This window comes from Paroedura picta, chromosome 8, assembly GCF_049243985.1.
Source record: "Paroedura picta isolate Pp20150507F chromosome 8, Ppicta_v3.0, whole genome shotgun sequence".
NCBI classification, from domain to species: Eukaryota; Metazoa; Chordata; class Lepidosauria; order Squamata; family Gekkonidae; genus Paroedura; species Paroedura picta.
This window is the reverse complement of record NC_135376.1, coordinates 28,528,492-28,546,685: the sequence shown is the minus strand read 5'-3', so window position 1 is coordinate 28,546,685 and position 18,194 is coordinate 28,528,492. Positions and strand designations below refer to the sequence as shown.

Here is an 18,194-nt window from a genome sequence, read left to right as displayed (position 1 = left end):
TCTCATCCTTGCACCCGATGTATCCACCATCCAGGAGTTATTCCTCAAAAGGGCTTGAAACCATCTCTGCCGCTTATGTCATCTCCCTATATCTACCCCGGAGGTAGGGGGGAGCGCTTTTTTAATTGGTTTCGTCGCAACCATCATGGGGTTTAATTTATGTGATATAGTTTATAAATTTTAGGGATAGTTTTATTGGGGGGTTTATTATATTCTGTAACCCGCCACGAGCCTTCGGGGAGTGGTGGGATAAAAATCTAATAAAAAACAAACAAATAAATGTAAACAGGCAGAAAAACAAGATTGCACAGGAATTACAGGATGAGCTCCAGACTAAGTTAGTATCCAGTGTGATTTCAAAGGAAAAAGGTAAACTTCTTCAAAGAGTTAGTGATAATGGATTCATGTATGTCGAAATGAAAGGGTTATTGTTACAATCAGCTGACAGAAAGGTATACGCACAAGGGAACAACTGAAAGCAGGAAGGGCGGAGCATTCCTAGTGGGTGATGGATTGGCAAAGTAAAATAAACACTGCCCAACTTGTAGTGGCCAGTCCCTGTCGAGACCAAGTTTGGTATATCAGCATCTGAACTGCAACTCAGCAACTTTTCACCAGAATCCAATGCAGCCTTAACACATTCCAAACTATGAAGGGCTATAAAACGGGAGTCCAGGGGCACTAACACTTAGTGCAGCCGACGTTTGTCTGAGCCAGTCAGAGCACACTTCCCCTCATCAGGTCGAGCTCCGGCGACGAGTGGCTCAAAACAGAGCCCCGCTCCGACCCTCTTGCCTGCCATCTACCTGCTGCTATACTCCTGTTTCGATTTGTCCCCAGAAGCTAATACGGCTGCCCCCCCCCCCCAAAGCGACATGTCTTTATTCCCTTGTCCCCCGTTCTCCTTCCTTTCAGCCTCTGAGGCTCCTCTGGACTCTGCAGGGAGCCCTCAGAAGGCAACTTTACCCCGGAGTCAACCGCGACTGACTTCAGCGGGATTTACACCTGAGTAAACGCCCTCCGCCCCCACCCACCCACAAAGGCTCGCGCTGCAGGCCGCTGCTAGGTCTTCTTTGCCCCTCCTCTGTGATGCCACAAGGAGCGTTTAACCGCTGAGCCCCCCCCTCCCGCTGCCATAGCAACTAGCCACCCCCGGCCACCGCCTCCGCCACACAAACCGCCTGGCCCCTTCCCATCGACAGCCTTCTGAGGGTGGAGCCGGGTGGTCTCCAGCTGCGCCTGCGCGCTGTCTCGCGTTTCGGTTGCCTTGGTTACTATGGCCGGGGCCTGTGGGGACACGATGAAGCTGAAGCGGTTCTTGCTGCGCTATTACCCGCCGGGTGCGGAACGACGGTTCGAGGGCGGCGGGGAGGGCGTCTGCCTGCGAGGATATGAAGAAGGGGGGGGGAAGGAAAAGGGGGATGTGTTGGGGGGGGGGGCTGAAGAGTCTTCTGTGCGGGGCTGGGGGTGGAGCAAGCGAAGGCGATGGGAAGAGAGGAAGGATGGAGAGGGAGGTGAAAGGGTTAACTCTATATTTTTAAGTAACTTATTATTACGTTCCTATCCTGGTCTTCCTCGGAGATGCTGCTAATAATTGGGGTTGGAGGTCTCCCAGAATTACACCTGATCTCGAGACTAAACAGATCGTTTATTATTTATTTAATTTACTTATTCCACTTCTGGAGAAAGCTTCTGCTTTGGAAGGTGGACTGCAGGGCATTATCTATCCTATCAGGATTCCTCCCCTCCCTAAACCGCCCTTTCTCAGGCTCCATCCTCAAGTCTCCCAAGTGTTTCTGAATCCAGAGATGGCAACCCAGAGATTTCCCCCCCCCCCTCCATTTTATCCTAATGACTGTCTGAATAGACATTAATAGGAGTTTGTCCTGTTTAGGACTGATGCCTTGTTGTAAGCCGGGAGTTGCAAAGTCCCTTGTTCAAACTGTATTACTCATTAAGTGGCTTTAAGAGAAATCACAATCTCAGATCCTGTTTGACTGATAAATTTAATATGTTCTTTAAATAAGAGTCTCTCCAGATGATTGTTTTTAGTATAAATCAAGAACAGCTTTATTTGGTGATTGAATGGTGTCCAACCTTCTTATCTTAAAGAAATATAGCTGTTACCTTGTTGTGGAAAGAAAACTGATTTTTCCTGATGTAATATTTCTCTTTGAATAATTCCCACTATCCTTATACCCAAAGAACAACATTTTGTCATTGATACATTGGATTTTCTACCCAAGTAGCAGTTGTTTTGAATTTCTATTACGTAAATTTTTAAAATACCAGAGATGGATGACATGGCTTTTAAAAAGAAAAAACAAAACAGCCTTGGTATCTAAGTTTTATTCTGTTGTTGTTGTTGTTAGGTGTGAAGTCATATCTGACCCATCGCGACCCCATGGACAATGATCCTCCAGGCCTTCCTGTCCTCTACCATTCCCCGGAGTCCATTTAAGTTCACACCGACTGCTTCAGTGACTCTATCCAGCCACCTCATTCTCAGTCGTCCCCTTCTTCTTTTGCCCTCAATCGCTCCCAGTATTAGGCTCTTCTCCAGGGAGTCCTTCCTTCTCATGAGGTGGCCAAAGTATTTGAGTTTCATCTTCAGGATCTGGCCTTCTAAGGAGCGGTCAGGCCTGATCTCCTCTAGGACTGACCGGTTTGTTTGCCTTGCAGTCCAAGGGACTCGCAAGAGTCTTCTCCAGCACCAGAGTTCAAAAGCCTCAATTCTTTCGCGCTCAGCCTTCCTTATGGGCCAACTTTCACAGCCATACACTGCAACTGGGAAGACCATAGCCTTGACTAGATGCACTTTTGTTGGCAGGTGATGTCTGTACTTTTTAGGATGCTGTCTAGATTTGCCATAGCTTTCCTCCCCAGGAGCAAGCGTCTTTTAATTTCTTTGCTGCAGTCCCCATCTGCAGTGATCTTGGAGCCCAGGAAAATAAAATCTGTCATTATCTCTATTTCTTCCCCATTTATTTGCCAGGAATTGAGAGGGCCGGATGCCATGATCTTGAGTTTCAAGCCAACTTTTGCACTCTCCTCCTTCACCTGCATCAAGAGGCTCTTTAGTTCTTCTTCGCTTTCTGCCATTAGAGTGGTATCATCTGCATATATGAGGTTGTTGATATTTCTTCCTGCAATCTTGATCCCAATTTTTGACTCATCTAACCCCGCCTTAATCATGATGTGCTCTGCATGCAAGTTAAATAGGCAAGGCGACAGTATACAGCCTTACCAAACTTCTTTCTCAATTTTGAACCAATCAGTGATTCCATGCCCGGTTCTCACTGTTGCTTCTTCACTTGCATATAGGTTTTTCAAGAGACAGATAAGATGCTCTTGAAGAATTTGCTACAATTTGTTGTGCTCCACACAATCAAAAGCTTTAGCATAGTCAATGAAGCAGAAGTAGATGTTTTTCTGAAACTACCTAGCTTTCTCCATGATCCAGCGTATGTTGGCAATTTGATCTTTAGTTCCTCTGCCTTTTCGAAATCCTGCCTGTATTTCTGAAAGTTCCTGGTCCACATATTGCTGGAGCCTAGCTTGTAGGATTTTGAGCATAACTTTGCTAGCATGAGTAATGAGTGCAATGGTGTGGTAGTTTGAACATTCTTTGCCCTTCTTTGGGATTGGAATGTAAACTGACCTTTTCCAATCCTGTGGCCACTGTTGAGTTTTCCAAATTTGCTGGCATATTGAGTGTAGTACTTATACTGAATCATCTTTTAAGATTTTGATTAGTTCAACTGGAATGCTGTCACCTCCACTCGCTTTATTTTTGCTCAGACTTCCTAAGGCCCATTTGACTTGACATTCCAGGATATCTGGCTCCAGGGCAGTGACTACCCCATCATGGTTATCAGGGATGTTAAGCTCGCTCTTGTATAGTTCTTCTGTATAATTTTGCCACCTTTTAAAAAATCTCCTGTGCTTCTGTGAGGTCCCTACCATTTTGGTCCTTTATCATACCCATCTTTGCATGAAACGTTCTCTCCATAACTCCAATTTTCTTGAAGAGAACTCTGGTCCTCCCTATTATATTGTTTTCTTCTATTTGTTTGCACTGTTCATTTAAGAAGGCATTCTTATCTCTTCTAGCTATTCTCTGGAATTCTGCATTTAATTGGGTGTATCTTTTTCTTTCTCCCTTGCCTTTCACTTCCCTTCTCTCAACTACTTGTAAAGCTTCCTCAGACAGCCATTTTGCTTTCTTGCATTTCTTTTTCTTTGGGATGGTTTTAGCTGCTAGCTCTTGTACAATGTTGGTAACCTCCGTCCATAGTTCTTCAGGCACTCTATCAGATCTAATTCCTTAAATCTATTTTTCACCTCTACTGTATATTCGTTAGGGATATGATTTAGTTCATACCTGAGTTTTATTCTACTCAGCCTAAAAATAATTGTGTAGCTCTTTTAAACAAAACACTAACATAGTTTTACTGATGTTCCACACTGTGTCTGCCATACAAAGGAATACTACTGTTATTTCCATAACCCTTTTCTCATATTATTTTTCATCTTGTGGAAGTGAATTCCATGCAGTACGAGTGTTGTATGAATGGTCCATATATTTGTATATTTATTAAAACATGTCAGTATTTTTAATGTAAATACTATGCTTGGGATCTAAACTAGCAACTTTTGAAGTGGTGAGCACTACATTCAGTGGCCTGTTTGACATTTTTCCTTTATACATCAGATTCTAATGATGAACATTTGCAGTCATCTGCTATGTGTTAAAGGTGAAGGCTTTTGTTTGATGAAGATATCCAGAGATTGCTTTCCCATGTACACACTTCTGTGGATCCAAACTGGTATTTCACAGTGTGTCAGTACAGAAATGGAGGTGCTATCTGCCTAGTCTGTTTTCATGGTTTAAAATAAAAAATAGTACTCTTTAAATCAATGGGAGCTATGAAAGTAAAGGTCAGCTTTTGTAGTAGTGTTTGTCTGTTAGTAGTGTTTGCTAACCAACTTGACATTGAGTTAATAATTGTCTTGTTATGCTTCTTTGAAGGCATTATTTTGGAATATGTTCAAGGTGGGGAAGTGAAAACCAAATCCATAGATTTACTAGACCTCAGTGCTGCGTGAGTATTGTTTCTTCGTGTAGATGGCCAAACTGCATATTGGTACAAAGCAGTTATTTAACTGACAGATACAAGTGTGTTAAACAGTTCCAAAAACAGATTATAGTCTTTTATGTCATAATGCTGTCAAACCATTCTGTTCTAGAATGGAGACATTAGTGTCTAATTCTGTTTTCCCTGGAGAACTGGCAATATGACCAGTAATTTCCTTGTTATGGATGAAAATTCAAAGGCATGCGGCTTCCAATTCATAACTGAAATAAAAATATTTTTGAAAGCCATGAAATTTACTACTTATAATCATGAAGAAAAGAACCTAAAGCCTACCAGAATCCTTCACAGCAGTTAACCTAGAAGGATAGGTAATATTTTTCATACACAAAATCTTATGAACTGTGACAGTTGATATGTTGGTATTAAAAGTACCACTAGACAAACTTCGTTCTGTTGCTTCAGACCAACATGATTACTCACCTGGATTAAACTAATAAATGATTTTTGTACAGACAAACAGAAGCTAACAACATTTTTTTTTGAGATTACTGTGTTAGAATCCCAGTGCAAAATCTACTGTTTCCTTTTTATTTATTCATTCATTCGATTTATATACTACCTTTTACTGTGATGTCTTAGAGTCAATGGGAAAAGTACATTGCAGCATTTGGAATGGTGAACAATATAACAGTTAATGTTGGGTAGCTATAAGAATTAGGAAACACACCATTTCTGTTACAAAGAGTCGGGATGTCAGGAGTTGCATGATAAAGGACCAGGTTGTAGGCAGATCCTCATTGCTGCCCTTCATTTGAAAGCCTGGCTGTCAGCTTGTGCAAGTCAATAGTGTTCAAAATAAGTCACCAGTGTTTAGGTAGATATGGTGACTACGAACCAGCACAGCTCCCTGCATTTTTTACCTTATGAGAATATATGGAGGAACTAGAAGTAAAGAGTCTGAGAGCAGATATGGTTATGCTCTTAAAATAAGTTACAGTAAGCTAAAGGATAACGCAGGGAGAGCAGTTTAGATGCAAGATCATGGCTTTAAGAACAGTTGGCTATAATTAAGCCATTAATACATGTTTGAAATTTCTGGGATTTGCTTCATTCCCCTTATCATATTGACAAGCAGTTATGTATATAAGTGTAAATGTATATGTTGTATTATCTGTTTATTCTGTAAATAAATAAATAAATAAAGTCAGTAAGTAAGTAAGTAAGTAAGTAAGTAAGTAAGCCTTCCAGGAATTACTACTCCATTATAATCTGGATGTAGTGATTATTGTGTGGGATTCTACTTGGAAGATCTCCATTGATATAATTTAAATTAAATGATCTGCAAGGTCTGTATATTTGTGCAGTGTACAAGTTTGCCAGACAACTGAAGTGGTGCTTTATTACTGTATTTTAGTACAGATGTAGATGCCTTAGTAGAAGATATTAGAAAGGCAGAACCTCTTTTCACTGCTTCCCGGAAAGATCAGATTGTGCATTTAATACTGCGATTACAAGAGAAGCTACGGCAACAGGTGGACCACAAATTCTATCTTTTTAAGGTAAGAACAGTGTGAGAATTTCTGGTTTTTAACAAATTAATATTGATTGATGGCCTATAAACAGTGTAACAACATCTCTTAGTTTCATTGTACCTATTTTCTAGGTGTTCTGCTTTTTAAAAATACAACCTATATAGACTCCATGTGCACTGAAATAAATAGGACAGAATAGAGATTATGATTTGCAAATGACTAAGCATAATAAAGCTCAAGTTGACAACTCACTCCCTACCTGACTGGCCCTCCCTGGGAATGTGCCACCAACAGGGAGAGAGGACTCCCAATGAGGGCCAATCGTGGGGCTTATCTGCTCTCTTTCTCATCCTGATGCTTGCCAGATGGAAGAGGTGCTGATCTCTCTGAAAGACCCTGCTGTTGGTAAATTGCCCCATCTTTTTTGGAACGGAGGAATATCAGGATCAGTGCCTGCTCGCTGCCATGAATTATTAGGTATTAGGTTGGCCTGGGTTCCTCCATGTTTGCTTAGCCTGCATTTTACCTTTTGGTAAACCTCTCTTGTAACCTCGACCCTCTTTATTTTTAACTGCCTGCCTGAAAACGAAACTTGCCTGCTGTTCCCTGTTACCACGATTTGCTGTGAACTATTTGTCTTTTGAACCAGCAAGTAAGGCCTGCTCTGTGTAACAAAAGAAGTTATCTTGTCAGTGGGCGCCAGGCTGCCCAAGGACGTGTGAGAAGTAGCACTCCCTGTTTATTGCACCTGGTACTCGCTCCCCCCTCCCTTGGGTACCTTCAAGGTTTGTGCGGGAGAATTTGCCTTGAAAAGGGTCTGCAAGTGTAACGGTCGGCAGAATTGACTTCTTTAGTTTAGGTGTCTGAAGTAACTTTCCAATAAACGCTTTCTTTTCATAGAAGCTTGTTGTGAGTTCTTGCTGCACTTGACAAGCCTCTTCCCATCCTCCAACTCCTCCAGACAAGGGAGGGAAGCTAACTGCTTCCTTTGCCTCCTGTGTTGTTCTCAAGTTTCAGCTCTCTGCTGGAAGGAAGTACATTATTTTTTTCCATGGTCCAGTGAATCACACAAGAGTCAGTTTGGTGTAGTGGTTAAGGGCGGCAGCTTCTAATCTGGCAATCCAGGTTTGATTTCCCCACTCCTCCACATGCAGCCAGTTGGGTGACCTTGGGCTCCTCACAGTCCTTATAGTGCTGTTCTCACAGAGCAGCAATATCAGGACTCTCTCAGCTCCACCTACTTCACAGGGAAGAGGTTGTGGGACTAGGAAGGGATGGCGATTGTAAGGTGCTTTGAGATTCCTTCTGGTAGAGAAAAGTGGGATATAAAAAACAACTCTTCTTCTACAACTAGCATATCCAAGATGTGTGCCTAGGAGTGTTTTATACTTGTGTTACTTGAACACCCCTCATCCCTTTTGCCACATCATTGATTCCCTTTTGAAACCAAAGGCACTTTCAAAAGCAGTTGGTTCATAGCACAGTGAGGAAGGTGTTCCTGTTGTTCATAGAAAAAGAAATAATAATTCATCTGAGCATGCCCCTCAGTATTCCTTTAGAGTAGGTTTTTTAATTCTTTTCCACTTTTCTTCAGGTATATGGATCTAGAATTATTAGTAGAACTGTAAGGCCCTTCATGCGTGCCCTTCAAGGAGCCTGAAACAGGTCTTTTGCTTCAGGTAGCTGGGGCACATATAATATGGCTGATGTAAATATATAACTGCTTCCATTGTTTCTTCTAAGGGATGCTTATTGCTGTTTAATTTTTAGTGCAACCCCTCCAAGTTCGGTTGAGTAGGCCTACTGAAATTCTGGCCTTTCAAGTGAAATGCAGCCTGCCTGATCAACAGTATACTGTGACTTGTCAGTAATCTGATACTCGCTCCCCTTTGCAATTTTAAATAGGCTAGAAGAATGCACTCATTGAGTCATTAGTGAGCACACTTGTAAAGAAAAACAAGATGGTATCTTTTGCACAAGCAACTGCTCCAGTAGGTTTTTGCCTAAAATTGTATAAATCTCACAAATATGTTAATTTCAAGTCTTCGCCACAAAAAATAAAAAAGAAGAGGTATTTTATCTTGTTGGAACTGCCACCACTTTTTATTTTAGAAAAAATGAAAGCTACATATTTGAGGGTAGCTGTACTTTGTTTCCATAAGGATAGATTAAAATGAGCAGCCGTGTTGGTCTGAAGTAGCACAATAAAATCTATATTTGCTGTATCTCTTTCATGGCAGCAGATGGCACTATTGAACTGTCTGACTAGCAAATTATCCATTGGAGATATTAACAGTGGGTTAGGAAGATTTGTTGGCTCTATAGAGTCTTTTTGATGAAAGAGATTGGCACTGAAGATTGATAATGCACACAACTATTTAAGATCCTCAGACACAAGTTTCGGTATTCACTGTGCAATGTGGCTTATGTGGCTTGCATTTGTACTGAAAGAATCCATTTCTTATTTAGTTAAGATATTTGTATCCTACTTTATCAGTAGTCTCAAAATGGTTCACAAAATTATTAGAAGCATAAAAAAGCATGAAAATATAAACAGTGGGCATCACAAAACAGAAATATATGAAAACAAATATCAACAGATAAAATATGAATCAAAATTTAAGATTATATATGCAAACAGAATCTAGCATTCTAATCAACAGTGAAAGGTCTAAAATCTAATAGCTACCATAACTTAATCTAAAATAGTAGCAATGACAACAGCTTGGCAAGAACAAAATCAAGGTACTGGGGAACAAACCAAAGCCCTGATAAATTTGGGGAGCGAAGAGAAAGCTTGTAATTGTCTAGCCATCACTCACCCTAGAAAGGGATATTTGGAACTGGATGAGAGTTGAGGGTCTAGGAAAGGTTTCTTTTGCGGATGTCTTACAAAGACTCTCTAAAGATTATGAAAACAAACTCTCTTCGTTAGCAAATAATTTACCATGTATTTCTAGGCTGGATACAATAAGTTGCTTTTTAGGCAATGTTTGAACATAAAAGCAGTGGGTCATTCATTCAAGCAATTTGTACACATTCTCAGATTATAGTGACTACAATGCAAGCAGCTGCACAGAAACTGTACTCTGATAGCATTCTAGAATTACAATACTAGCAGCTGGAACACTGGGAATATGAACAATTTTATTCATGAGATGTTTACAGAAGGGTCATAGAAAAGTAAAATATGAGCAGGGTCCCTTGCTACTCAGGTCATTCCATTGGATGGCTTTGTGTAGACGTGGTGGCAGAGAAGTATCCATATTTTATCTCCATTTATGTTGTCATTTATTAAATCACTTCATTGCCCAAGGGTACCCAGAGGGCTTAAGGGGCTTAAGGCAGGAATGATGTTGGGAACCCGTATAAAAAGCAAACTTATTAATTTGAACTGTTCCTGGCTATATATAATTAATGCTTTAATCAATTTCTTAGCCTCAAATTGGCACAAGTTTAGTTTCTCACACAATAATATTGACTTCATAAGCTGATGGGAAACCTACTCTAAAGGACATTTTAGGTATAATTGTGTCAGTTTCCAGGTCATCTCCTTATTGGGAAACACTGCTTCCTTCCTTCTTGTCTTCCCACCACTTGATATATGCCAGTTTTCTTGTCCAATATTAAGAATGGCCTGTCAGCAGCAGCCATTTTAGACCTCGTGGATGGCTGATGAGACTACTGAGCCCTCATTTGTTGGCTGGGCTGGGAATGAAGTACAACTGCATGTCTGATCTTGCCTTCCTCTTTCCTGGATATCCTCCAGCTACATGTTCTTCTCTCTGTACTACAGAGTCTGTAGTTACAGCAATACTCGCACCAGCCTCTTCCTTGGGACTTGTCACTTCAAGGCACAGATTAAAAACAAAGTTCTCTTGAAACCACCAAACCTTCTTCCCCAATCAGCCAAATCTTAGGAAGTAGAATCATGTTTATATTATGGACTGCTTAAAGATTTGTTGCCAGATAGCGAAGGACAAAACTGAACTGAAATGAACACTGGTGATGATCCATCCTTAGTACAGTGAGTTAATATAGTGCTTTCCATTATTCAGTAACTTGGGTCACATAGACCCCTTCAGTCTTATTTCTGATTGGTTAGGAATAGTTAAGAGTATACATAATTGCTAAAAAGGCTATAATTACATTTGCACTTCACAGCATTGATTTTGTCTACAGTACCTCTTAAATAGAGATAGAAGCATTTGCCGAAGTCCATGCTTTTCTTTATGGTTGTCTGGATAATGTTTTCTGTGTTCCTAGCAGAATAATATATCAGTGGAGCGAGTATTTAGTGTTCAGTGAAGCAGAGCCAATTAAAGAAAAAAATATTTAGGAACTAGCATTGCTGAATAGAGAGAAAGAGATAGCTAAACATTCTAGTTACATGGCTGGTGGGAGGAAGGGAGCAGGAAGCAAGTCTGGGGGCCAAATAAGGAAAAAAAAAGGTTGTTGCTTTCACATATGAAGAAGAAGAAGAGTTGGTTCTTATATGCTGCTTTTCTCTACCCAAAGGAATCTCAAAGCAGCTTACAGTCGCTTTCCCTTTCCTCTCCCCACAACAGATACCCTGTAAGGTAGGTGAGGTTGAGGTTGATATTACTGCTCGGTCAGAACAGCTTTATCAGTGCTGTGGCGAGCCCAAGGTGACTCAGGTGATTGCATGTGGGGGAGTGCGGAACCAAACCCGGCTCACCAGATTAGAAGTCCGCACTCCTAACTGCTACATCAAGTTGGCTCCCAAGGAGTTTGCTATCCACCTAGGAGTTTCTTCCCTTGTGGACTGGACATTGCATATTCTACAAACTAATTGATTGTAACATAACTTGTTTGGGATTTGAGTGTTTTGTAGCTCAACCATGTTGTTATAGTGCACTGATTTTATCACTGAGCATGATTTAGCAAAAAACTCAGTTGGAAGGTTATTTTATAATGAAATGAATAAATTAAGCCACTACTGTTGACATCCACAGAACTTCCAAGTGCTTAACTTTGGTTAGATTATGTCCATTGAGTGCAGTAATTTGTAGGCAGCCAGATAAATGAAGGCAAAGTTTCCTAGGAATGTGAGGAAAATCATATTGACAGTTTTTATATATTTCAGGTACTTCGGGCACATATTTTGCCTCTGACTAATGTTGCCTTTAACAAATCTGGTTCCTGGTAAGTGTTGGTGTTTAAATTAAAAATGTATCATCAACAATAGAAATGGCATATCTAAGCATTAATTGTATTTGTTGTCTTATAACAGCTCTCATTCAGACATTCTTAATAAGTTACAAAAGATCAGTATGAGGACTGGAGATATTAAGAAAAATTTTTTTTTCAAATGTCTTCATAGAATCATAGAGTTGGAAGGGGCCATACAGGCCATCTAGTCCAACCCCCTGCTCAACGCAGGATCAGCCCTAAGCATCCAAGAAAAGTGTGTATCCAACCTTTGCTTGAAGACTGCCAGTGAGGGGGAGCTCACCTCCTCCTTAGGCAGCCTTTTCCACTGCTGAACTACTCTGACTGTGAACATTTTTTTCCTGATATCTAGCCTATATCGTTGTAGTTTAAACCCATTACTGCGTGTCCTTTCCTCTGCAGTCAACGGGAACAGCATCCTGCCCTCCTCCAAATGACAACCTTTCAAATACTTAAAGAGGGCTATCATGTCCCCTCTCAACCTCCTTTTCTCCAGGCTAAACATTCCCAAGTCCCTCAACCTATCTTCATAGGGCTTTTTTAAAGATGATCTTTGAAGCCAGTGATGTAGAATAATTTTAACAGCAATTATCTCAAAGCTGTATTCTTCAGATTCCTTCCGCATCCACTTATTTAAGCTTGAGGTGTAAATTATCACAAAATCTCCCCATGTATCAGTGATGGGCAAAAAGCAGGTTTCACCGGGTTTCACCATGGGCAAAAAGCAGGTTTTGTAAAACACTAAAGAGACAAGTACAGTGAAGCACTTGGAGATTTTCAATTTCCTGTAAATAGAGCTTCATTTTTCTCTCATTTTCAACTGTTGTTGGTTGGTGAATTTTGTTCCTGAATAGTATTTAGTACTGGAATCTCTTCTTTTCTAAAACTGGGAAGGTAATGTTTAGAAGAGCTGTTGCTCTTTGCTTTTGTCGCTGTGTTTGTGGACGACGTGGGAAAGACTGGAAATTTGAGTTATAAAAAGCTACAAAGAAAATCTATGTCATACCTTTTATTGAGACCTGTCAGATTGACACAAACATAGTGCAAGATTTTGAGATGTTAGGCTAGATATTACAAAATTTTGAAAGATAAAAGGTGGAAAGCAGATTTTTCACACCATGGTGCTAAAGTGCATTGTCTGAGAGATGAAAGCAGACAGTTTAATTTTATTCTGGCTTGGTGTCATCCACATTCTCTGGAAAGCTGAATTCTGTCAATTTCATTTATTCATTGTTCTTTCACAGCAATACAAGAGGCACCCAAGTCCATCCAAAATTGTCTCAAATGCCAGATGAGAAGTACAGTTCCTTTTCAGGCTGAAAGCTATAGGAACATGTTATAGCTTCTGTAGCAACAATGTTAGAAATAAATTTAAGATGTTGCACAATACACCAAAGTCAATTGAAGCCTTATTAGGTGGCATAACCTTGTTTTGAGAATACGGACTTTCCCCAGGTCTGCTTTCATTTCTTGGCTGAAATTAGGTATCCTTGAAGTAGAAAATGTGGAACACTCATATTGATCCATTCTAAAGCATCTCCATAAAGTCTGTGTAACATTTTTAATGATGTGATGACATATACCTCCAGACCTAGAAATGAGGGAATTAAGTTTCACCTCTTACATATTTCTTTTGGGTTTTTTGGTATTTTTATTTTTATAGTTGAGTTTTGGGGACGGCTTAGTCTTCTAGTTACCAAGGATGGCAACATCTGAACTCAAGAGTGCTACTTGGCAATCACTTGGTTTATTATGAGGGTATTATAGGTTTGAAGGAAGCACAGTATACCTGTTGAAAATAACTAACAAAAGTGGTATTTATGGCTTAGTTATTGTGGGCGTTTCCATTCAGAAATGGGTTAAGCTGCAAATTAAAGCACCGGAAACAGGTTTCTTAAAAATTAAAAGTGATGGACAAAGATCTCCATACTACGCTTGAAACTGTTCACATTTTGTAAAACACAGTGCTTAACTGATCTTTGTAGGTGATTGTTGGGACACTTACAAACTAAATGTGTGTGCCTATATACACAGCTGGCCTGCTTCCATCCTTGCCTGTTCCCCTACCCCATCCTTGCTAATTCTTCTTCTACCCAAGGCCTTACTATACTAAAAGAGGAAAGAGCATTAAACAGTGTTCTTTAAAATTAGGATATCTACGGGGGGTGGGGGGAGGGAATTGGTGTTGGTGGTATTACTAACCAGTACTGAGCACCGGCACCTTGGGGTGGGGGACTCCCAAATCCTGAGGGGGAATTAGTGCAACCTTATGAGTATCGACAACTTTTTTGTTACAGAAAAAGCACAGAGGAGATCTATCTGTCTTCCCTGTAAGTTATTCTTCCCAATTTTCCTCAGCATGATTTCTTGCATGAGTTAAAGGAAATTGTAATTTTGTGACTTGAAAAATGGAATCTGCTGAGAAAACTAGAATTCCCATCAACTCCAGCTATCCAATAAGTTCTGAGAATGTGCTGATGGAGGCTTGTGTCTGGTTGCCTATGGGACAATGAATGCTGAAAATTGTGTAGATGCAAATACACTTAAAATAGTGCTTGTTTTAAATCACAAACTGATCAACAATACGAGTGCACAGGATGCTTGACTGAAGAGAAAGCAGACGTCATAAGAAGTACAAGTTTGATATTTTTTGTTGTGGTTGTGTGAATTGCAGCAGTGCTAAAATAATTTGTGCTTGTATGTTCTAGCTTTATCACTGGAAGTTATGACAGAACATGCAAACTATGGGATACAGCATCAGGAGAAGAGCTGCATACTTTGGAAGGACACAGGAATGTGGTCTATGCAATTGCTTTCAATTATCCCTATGGGTATATACATTTTTCAGAATCTTTGAGGTGCTTTAGCATGGAAGTATATATTCTGAACTACAAAACAACCCCTCCAGCCTGTGCTAAGTTCCATATAAGTTGTATGTGGAATAGGACAGTGTACAAGAGCTGGAAGTGGCTTTATGCTGGGGGAAAAATCCTTATTCCAAAACTTGGATTGCCTGTAGTTTTCTGTTTCTTCCATATTGGGGTCACATCTCTCCTCATACCTGGTGTTATTTTACTAAAACAATATCAACGGTTCTAATCTATTTTCTTTTTGTTGATAATATGTAACATGATGACTAGGCATCTGCTATGCTGAGTACTAGTTACAACTTGCTGAATTCTACATAACCAAGGAATTCTCATTTTGGAAATAATAGCTGCTCCACCTTATTATCTGGCCAAAGATAATTGTAAATATGGTTAGTAAACCTTGGCTAAGATCTCAAGAAATCTTCCAGAGCCTCCTGACTAGGGGTAGCTGGGAAGGTTGGTCTTGGCTGATAATGGCATACATTTTGTGCACCTTGTATTCTAATAAAGCCAGCTTTATGTAGTGATTAAGAGTGGGAATTTCCTCCACATGCAGCCAGCTGGGTGACCTTGGGCTAGTCACAGCTCTGTTAGAGCTGTTTTCACAGACCAGTTTTGTCAGAGCTCTCTCAGCTCCACCTATATCACAGTGTGTCAGTTGTGAGAAGAGGAAGGGAAGGCTACTTTGAGACTCCTTTGAGTAATGAAAAGTGGAGTATAAAACTAACTTCTTTTTCTAATACAGTTTATTAGATTGAAAAGTGTTAGTTCTTTTGAAACTCATATATTAATTTTATTTTCATTAGTACTCAGTAGATCCAGTGGGTTTTGTTATTCTGTTACCAGTGAAAACCATTTTTCCCCCATTTAGTGACAAAATTGCTACTGGGTCATTTGACAAGACCTGCAAATTATGGAGTGTGGATACAGGAAAATGTTATTATACCTTTCGAGGACATACTGCAGAGATAGTGAGTACATGAGCCTTTGTATAGCCAGTGGACATTTCATTGTTATTTATAGAAATACCCTAGACTTCCAGACCTCTCTAAAATGATCAGATTTTCTCTCTAATTCTTCCTGGAATGATATTAACATGCACAGAAACACAAGTTGTTATTCTAAAAAAAATAAAGTGAAAAATATAGCTTGTTAATTAAAATGAATTTGATGGATGTATTTTAGTTCTTAATTAGTTCTAACCTTTTAACTGTTGCTAAAGGGTATTTTTTCTGGCTTATAAAACTGTCTGATTTTTAAAATTAATTCCAAATTTTAAAACTTCATTTGTCACATTTGGCCTTGACTTATTCAAAACTAAACTAGCTTCAACCTTCCTTCTCCCCTGGGTCAAATATTTAATATTCTTACCTCTTATTTGTAAAATTAAATAATTGTGAAATCAGTACCTAAAGGTATACAGATGTTCAAATTAAAGTTTGTTTTGTGCATATTACCAGCTTGTATCCAGCAATGCTCCAGTGAAAACATAAAGCTTCATTTGTGCAAGGTCTTGTGAAGTTTGAAGGGGTGCTTTCATACTTTCATGTGCCCAAGGATGCTACTACATGTGTCCCCTTATCCTACCACAAATAGCCAGGGATGTGGAATGGGAGCACACACTGTCATGATACCATGGTTTGTGTTGTGTTCATCTAAACATAACAGGGGGAAAGGGAATAGTTACAATGGATTAAAAGCTCCATGACTTTGCAATATCTACACTCTCAATTGTGCAATGAAATCAAGATGCCAAAGCACTCATTTCATACAGAGTTACTATCAGACTCATTTGTGTAGCCCTACTCATCAGCTGTTGCAGAGTCTCAACCAACAAATTCTGTTCCCATCCCAAATTTGCAACTTCTTTGTCCTTGAAGAACAAATCTTGGACTTCAGTTACTCCATTGCAGTGATATGCCTCGCTGCCTAGTCTAAATAATATGAATTTTCCAGGAAGTTTTAGTTAAAGTTATTTGCTGTTCTGGGGAGAGGGAATACCCATTCAATATTTGATTGTTCCTGTGTGCCCCCAACCTCTGTGATATTGCATAGAAGAGTAATTTTTATGTTAGGCCAGCATTCTTTGAAGTAGTGCAAGAGTGCAGACTCAGATTCTGCTTCCAACTTGAAAGTCACCATTGCATTTGGCTGAAAAGGTGACTTCCAGAACTATTTGTCTTTAAAATAATGTTTGCTATCTAACCAATAAAGGGTTATGTTACAAAACAGCAGTGCTAGGTGGAAAGTCTCCCATCTCAGGTTCTAGTTTGGAAAGGAAAATTCCTTTCTGGTTTCTCCCCTGCCCCACCAAAGGAGATCTTTGGTCCCTTCTTGAGAAGATATTTGAAATTCCCCTTGAGATGAACGAGTGTGTCCTTTTTGCTACTTACAAACCTGTGATTGGTATGCTTAATTCTACTGGGCAGCCATTACTAGCTTTCTACCAAAGCTGCCACGCTTCCATTCTATGTTTTCAACTCAGGAGCAAGGAGGAAAGCAAACCTAGATATTTATAGATTTTTCTTTCTTCTTTTCTGTAACAGGTTTGCTTGTCCTTTAATCTTCAAAGTACCCTAGTTGCCACAGGAAGTATGGATACCACAGCTAAACTATGGGACATACAGAATGGTGAAGAAGTAGTCTCATTAACAGTGAGTTGCAGCGTTTTATAGGTCTTTTGGTGGCTTGAGGCTGTTATAGGTTCTAATTGAAATAGCCATCATAAGCGCATTTATTAATTATCTCTCACAAAAATTAAGGCTTTGAATTTATCTCAGTGATCAGATCTTTTAGCAACTATAATGCAGTAAGAAAGCGTAAGAGAAGACAAAAAGTTGTGACAATCAAATATCTCATTTTAGCTAATTTAATGCATTACCCCAATATGGTAGAATTGACTTCTTGATTAATTAAATCGGCCTTATCTTAATATACTTTGATATGTCATCTATACTCAAAGGCACTGTAAAATTACTTCAAGACCTATTACAGTCTAGAATTACACATGTGAAGGTCCTGTTTAGTAATTTATAGCTTATTTTTTAAATTACTTATTACCAAATGGAGCTATCTTGCTGAGAGAGAAAGAGAGAGAGAGAAATCTCAAACAGAAACTATTAAAGCGAAACCACTTCCTTTCATTACCTCTCTTGGTTCAGATTAAAGAGCACTCATGCCATCTTTGCACCAAGTACAGTCCTTATCAGAGTGACATCCTTTTAAGCCTGTTGGCGTCAACTGATGTGTGCAGTCTAATGCACTTCCCTTTCCAACAATCATGAGAACGATGGTGGGCTGAGAGGGAGTTGCTGACCCAATTAATACGGTCTTGACTGAATGATGATTTCACTCCTATGCCTCCTTGGTTCAAGTCCAGCATTATTGATTACTTCAGACTCAGGGATGGGCATGAACTGGGAAAAAGCTTAAGGCATGCCCAGTTTGTAACCCGATAGAATGGCTTCCGGCTTGCTAGTGAAACAAAACGAACAGGATTT

The 18,194-nt window shown here is 39.8% G+C and overlaps 1 protein-coding gene across 1 annotated transcript in view; it reads left to right on the top strand.

Moving 5' to 3' along the window:
* Positions 1-1,166: 1,166 nt before the first annotated feature.
* Positions 1,167-18,194, top strand: part of DAW1 (dynein assembly factor with WD repeats 1) — a 30,096-nt gene continuing 13,068 nt past the window's right edge. The window contains exons 1-7 of the mRNA XM_077348832.1: positions 1,167-1,340; positions 5,033-5,105; positions 6,514-6,658; positions 11,739-11,797; positions 14,533-14,655; positions 15,566-15,665; positions 17,241-17,348. Of these exons, the coding sequence (XP_077204947.1) occupies positions 1,277-1,340; positions 5,033-5,105; positions 6,514-6,658; positions 11,739-11,797; positions 14,533-14,655; positions 15,566-15,665; positions 17,241-17,348 (672 nt within the window). The 5' untranslated portion in view covers positions 1,167-1,276. The remainder of the gene's footprint in view (positions 1,341-5,032; positions 5,106-6,513; positions 6,659-11,738; positions 11,798-14,532; positions 14,656-15,565; positions 15,666-17,240; positions 17,349-18,194) is intronic.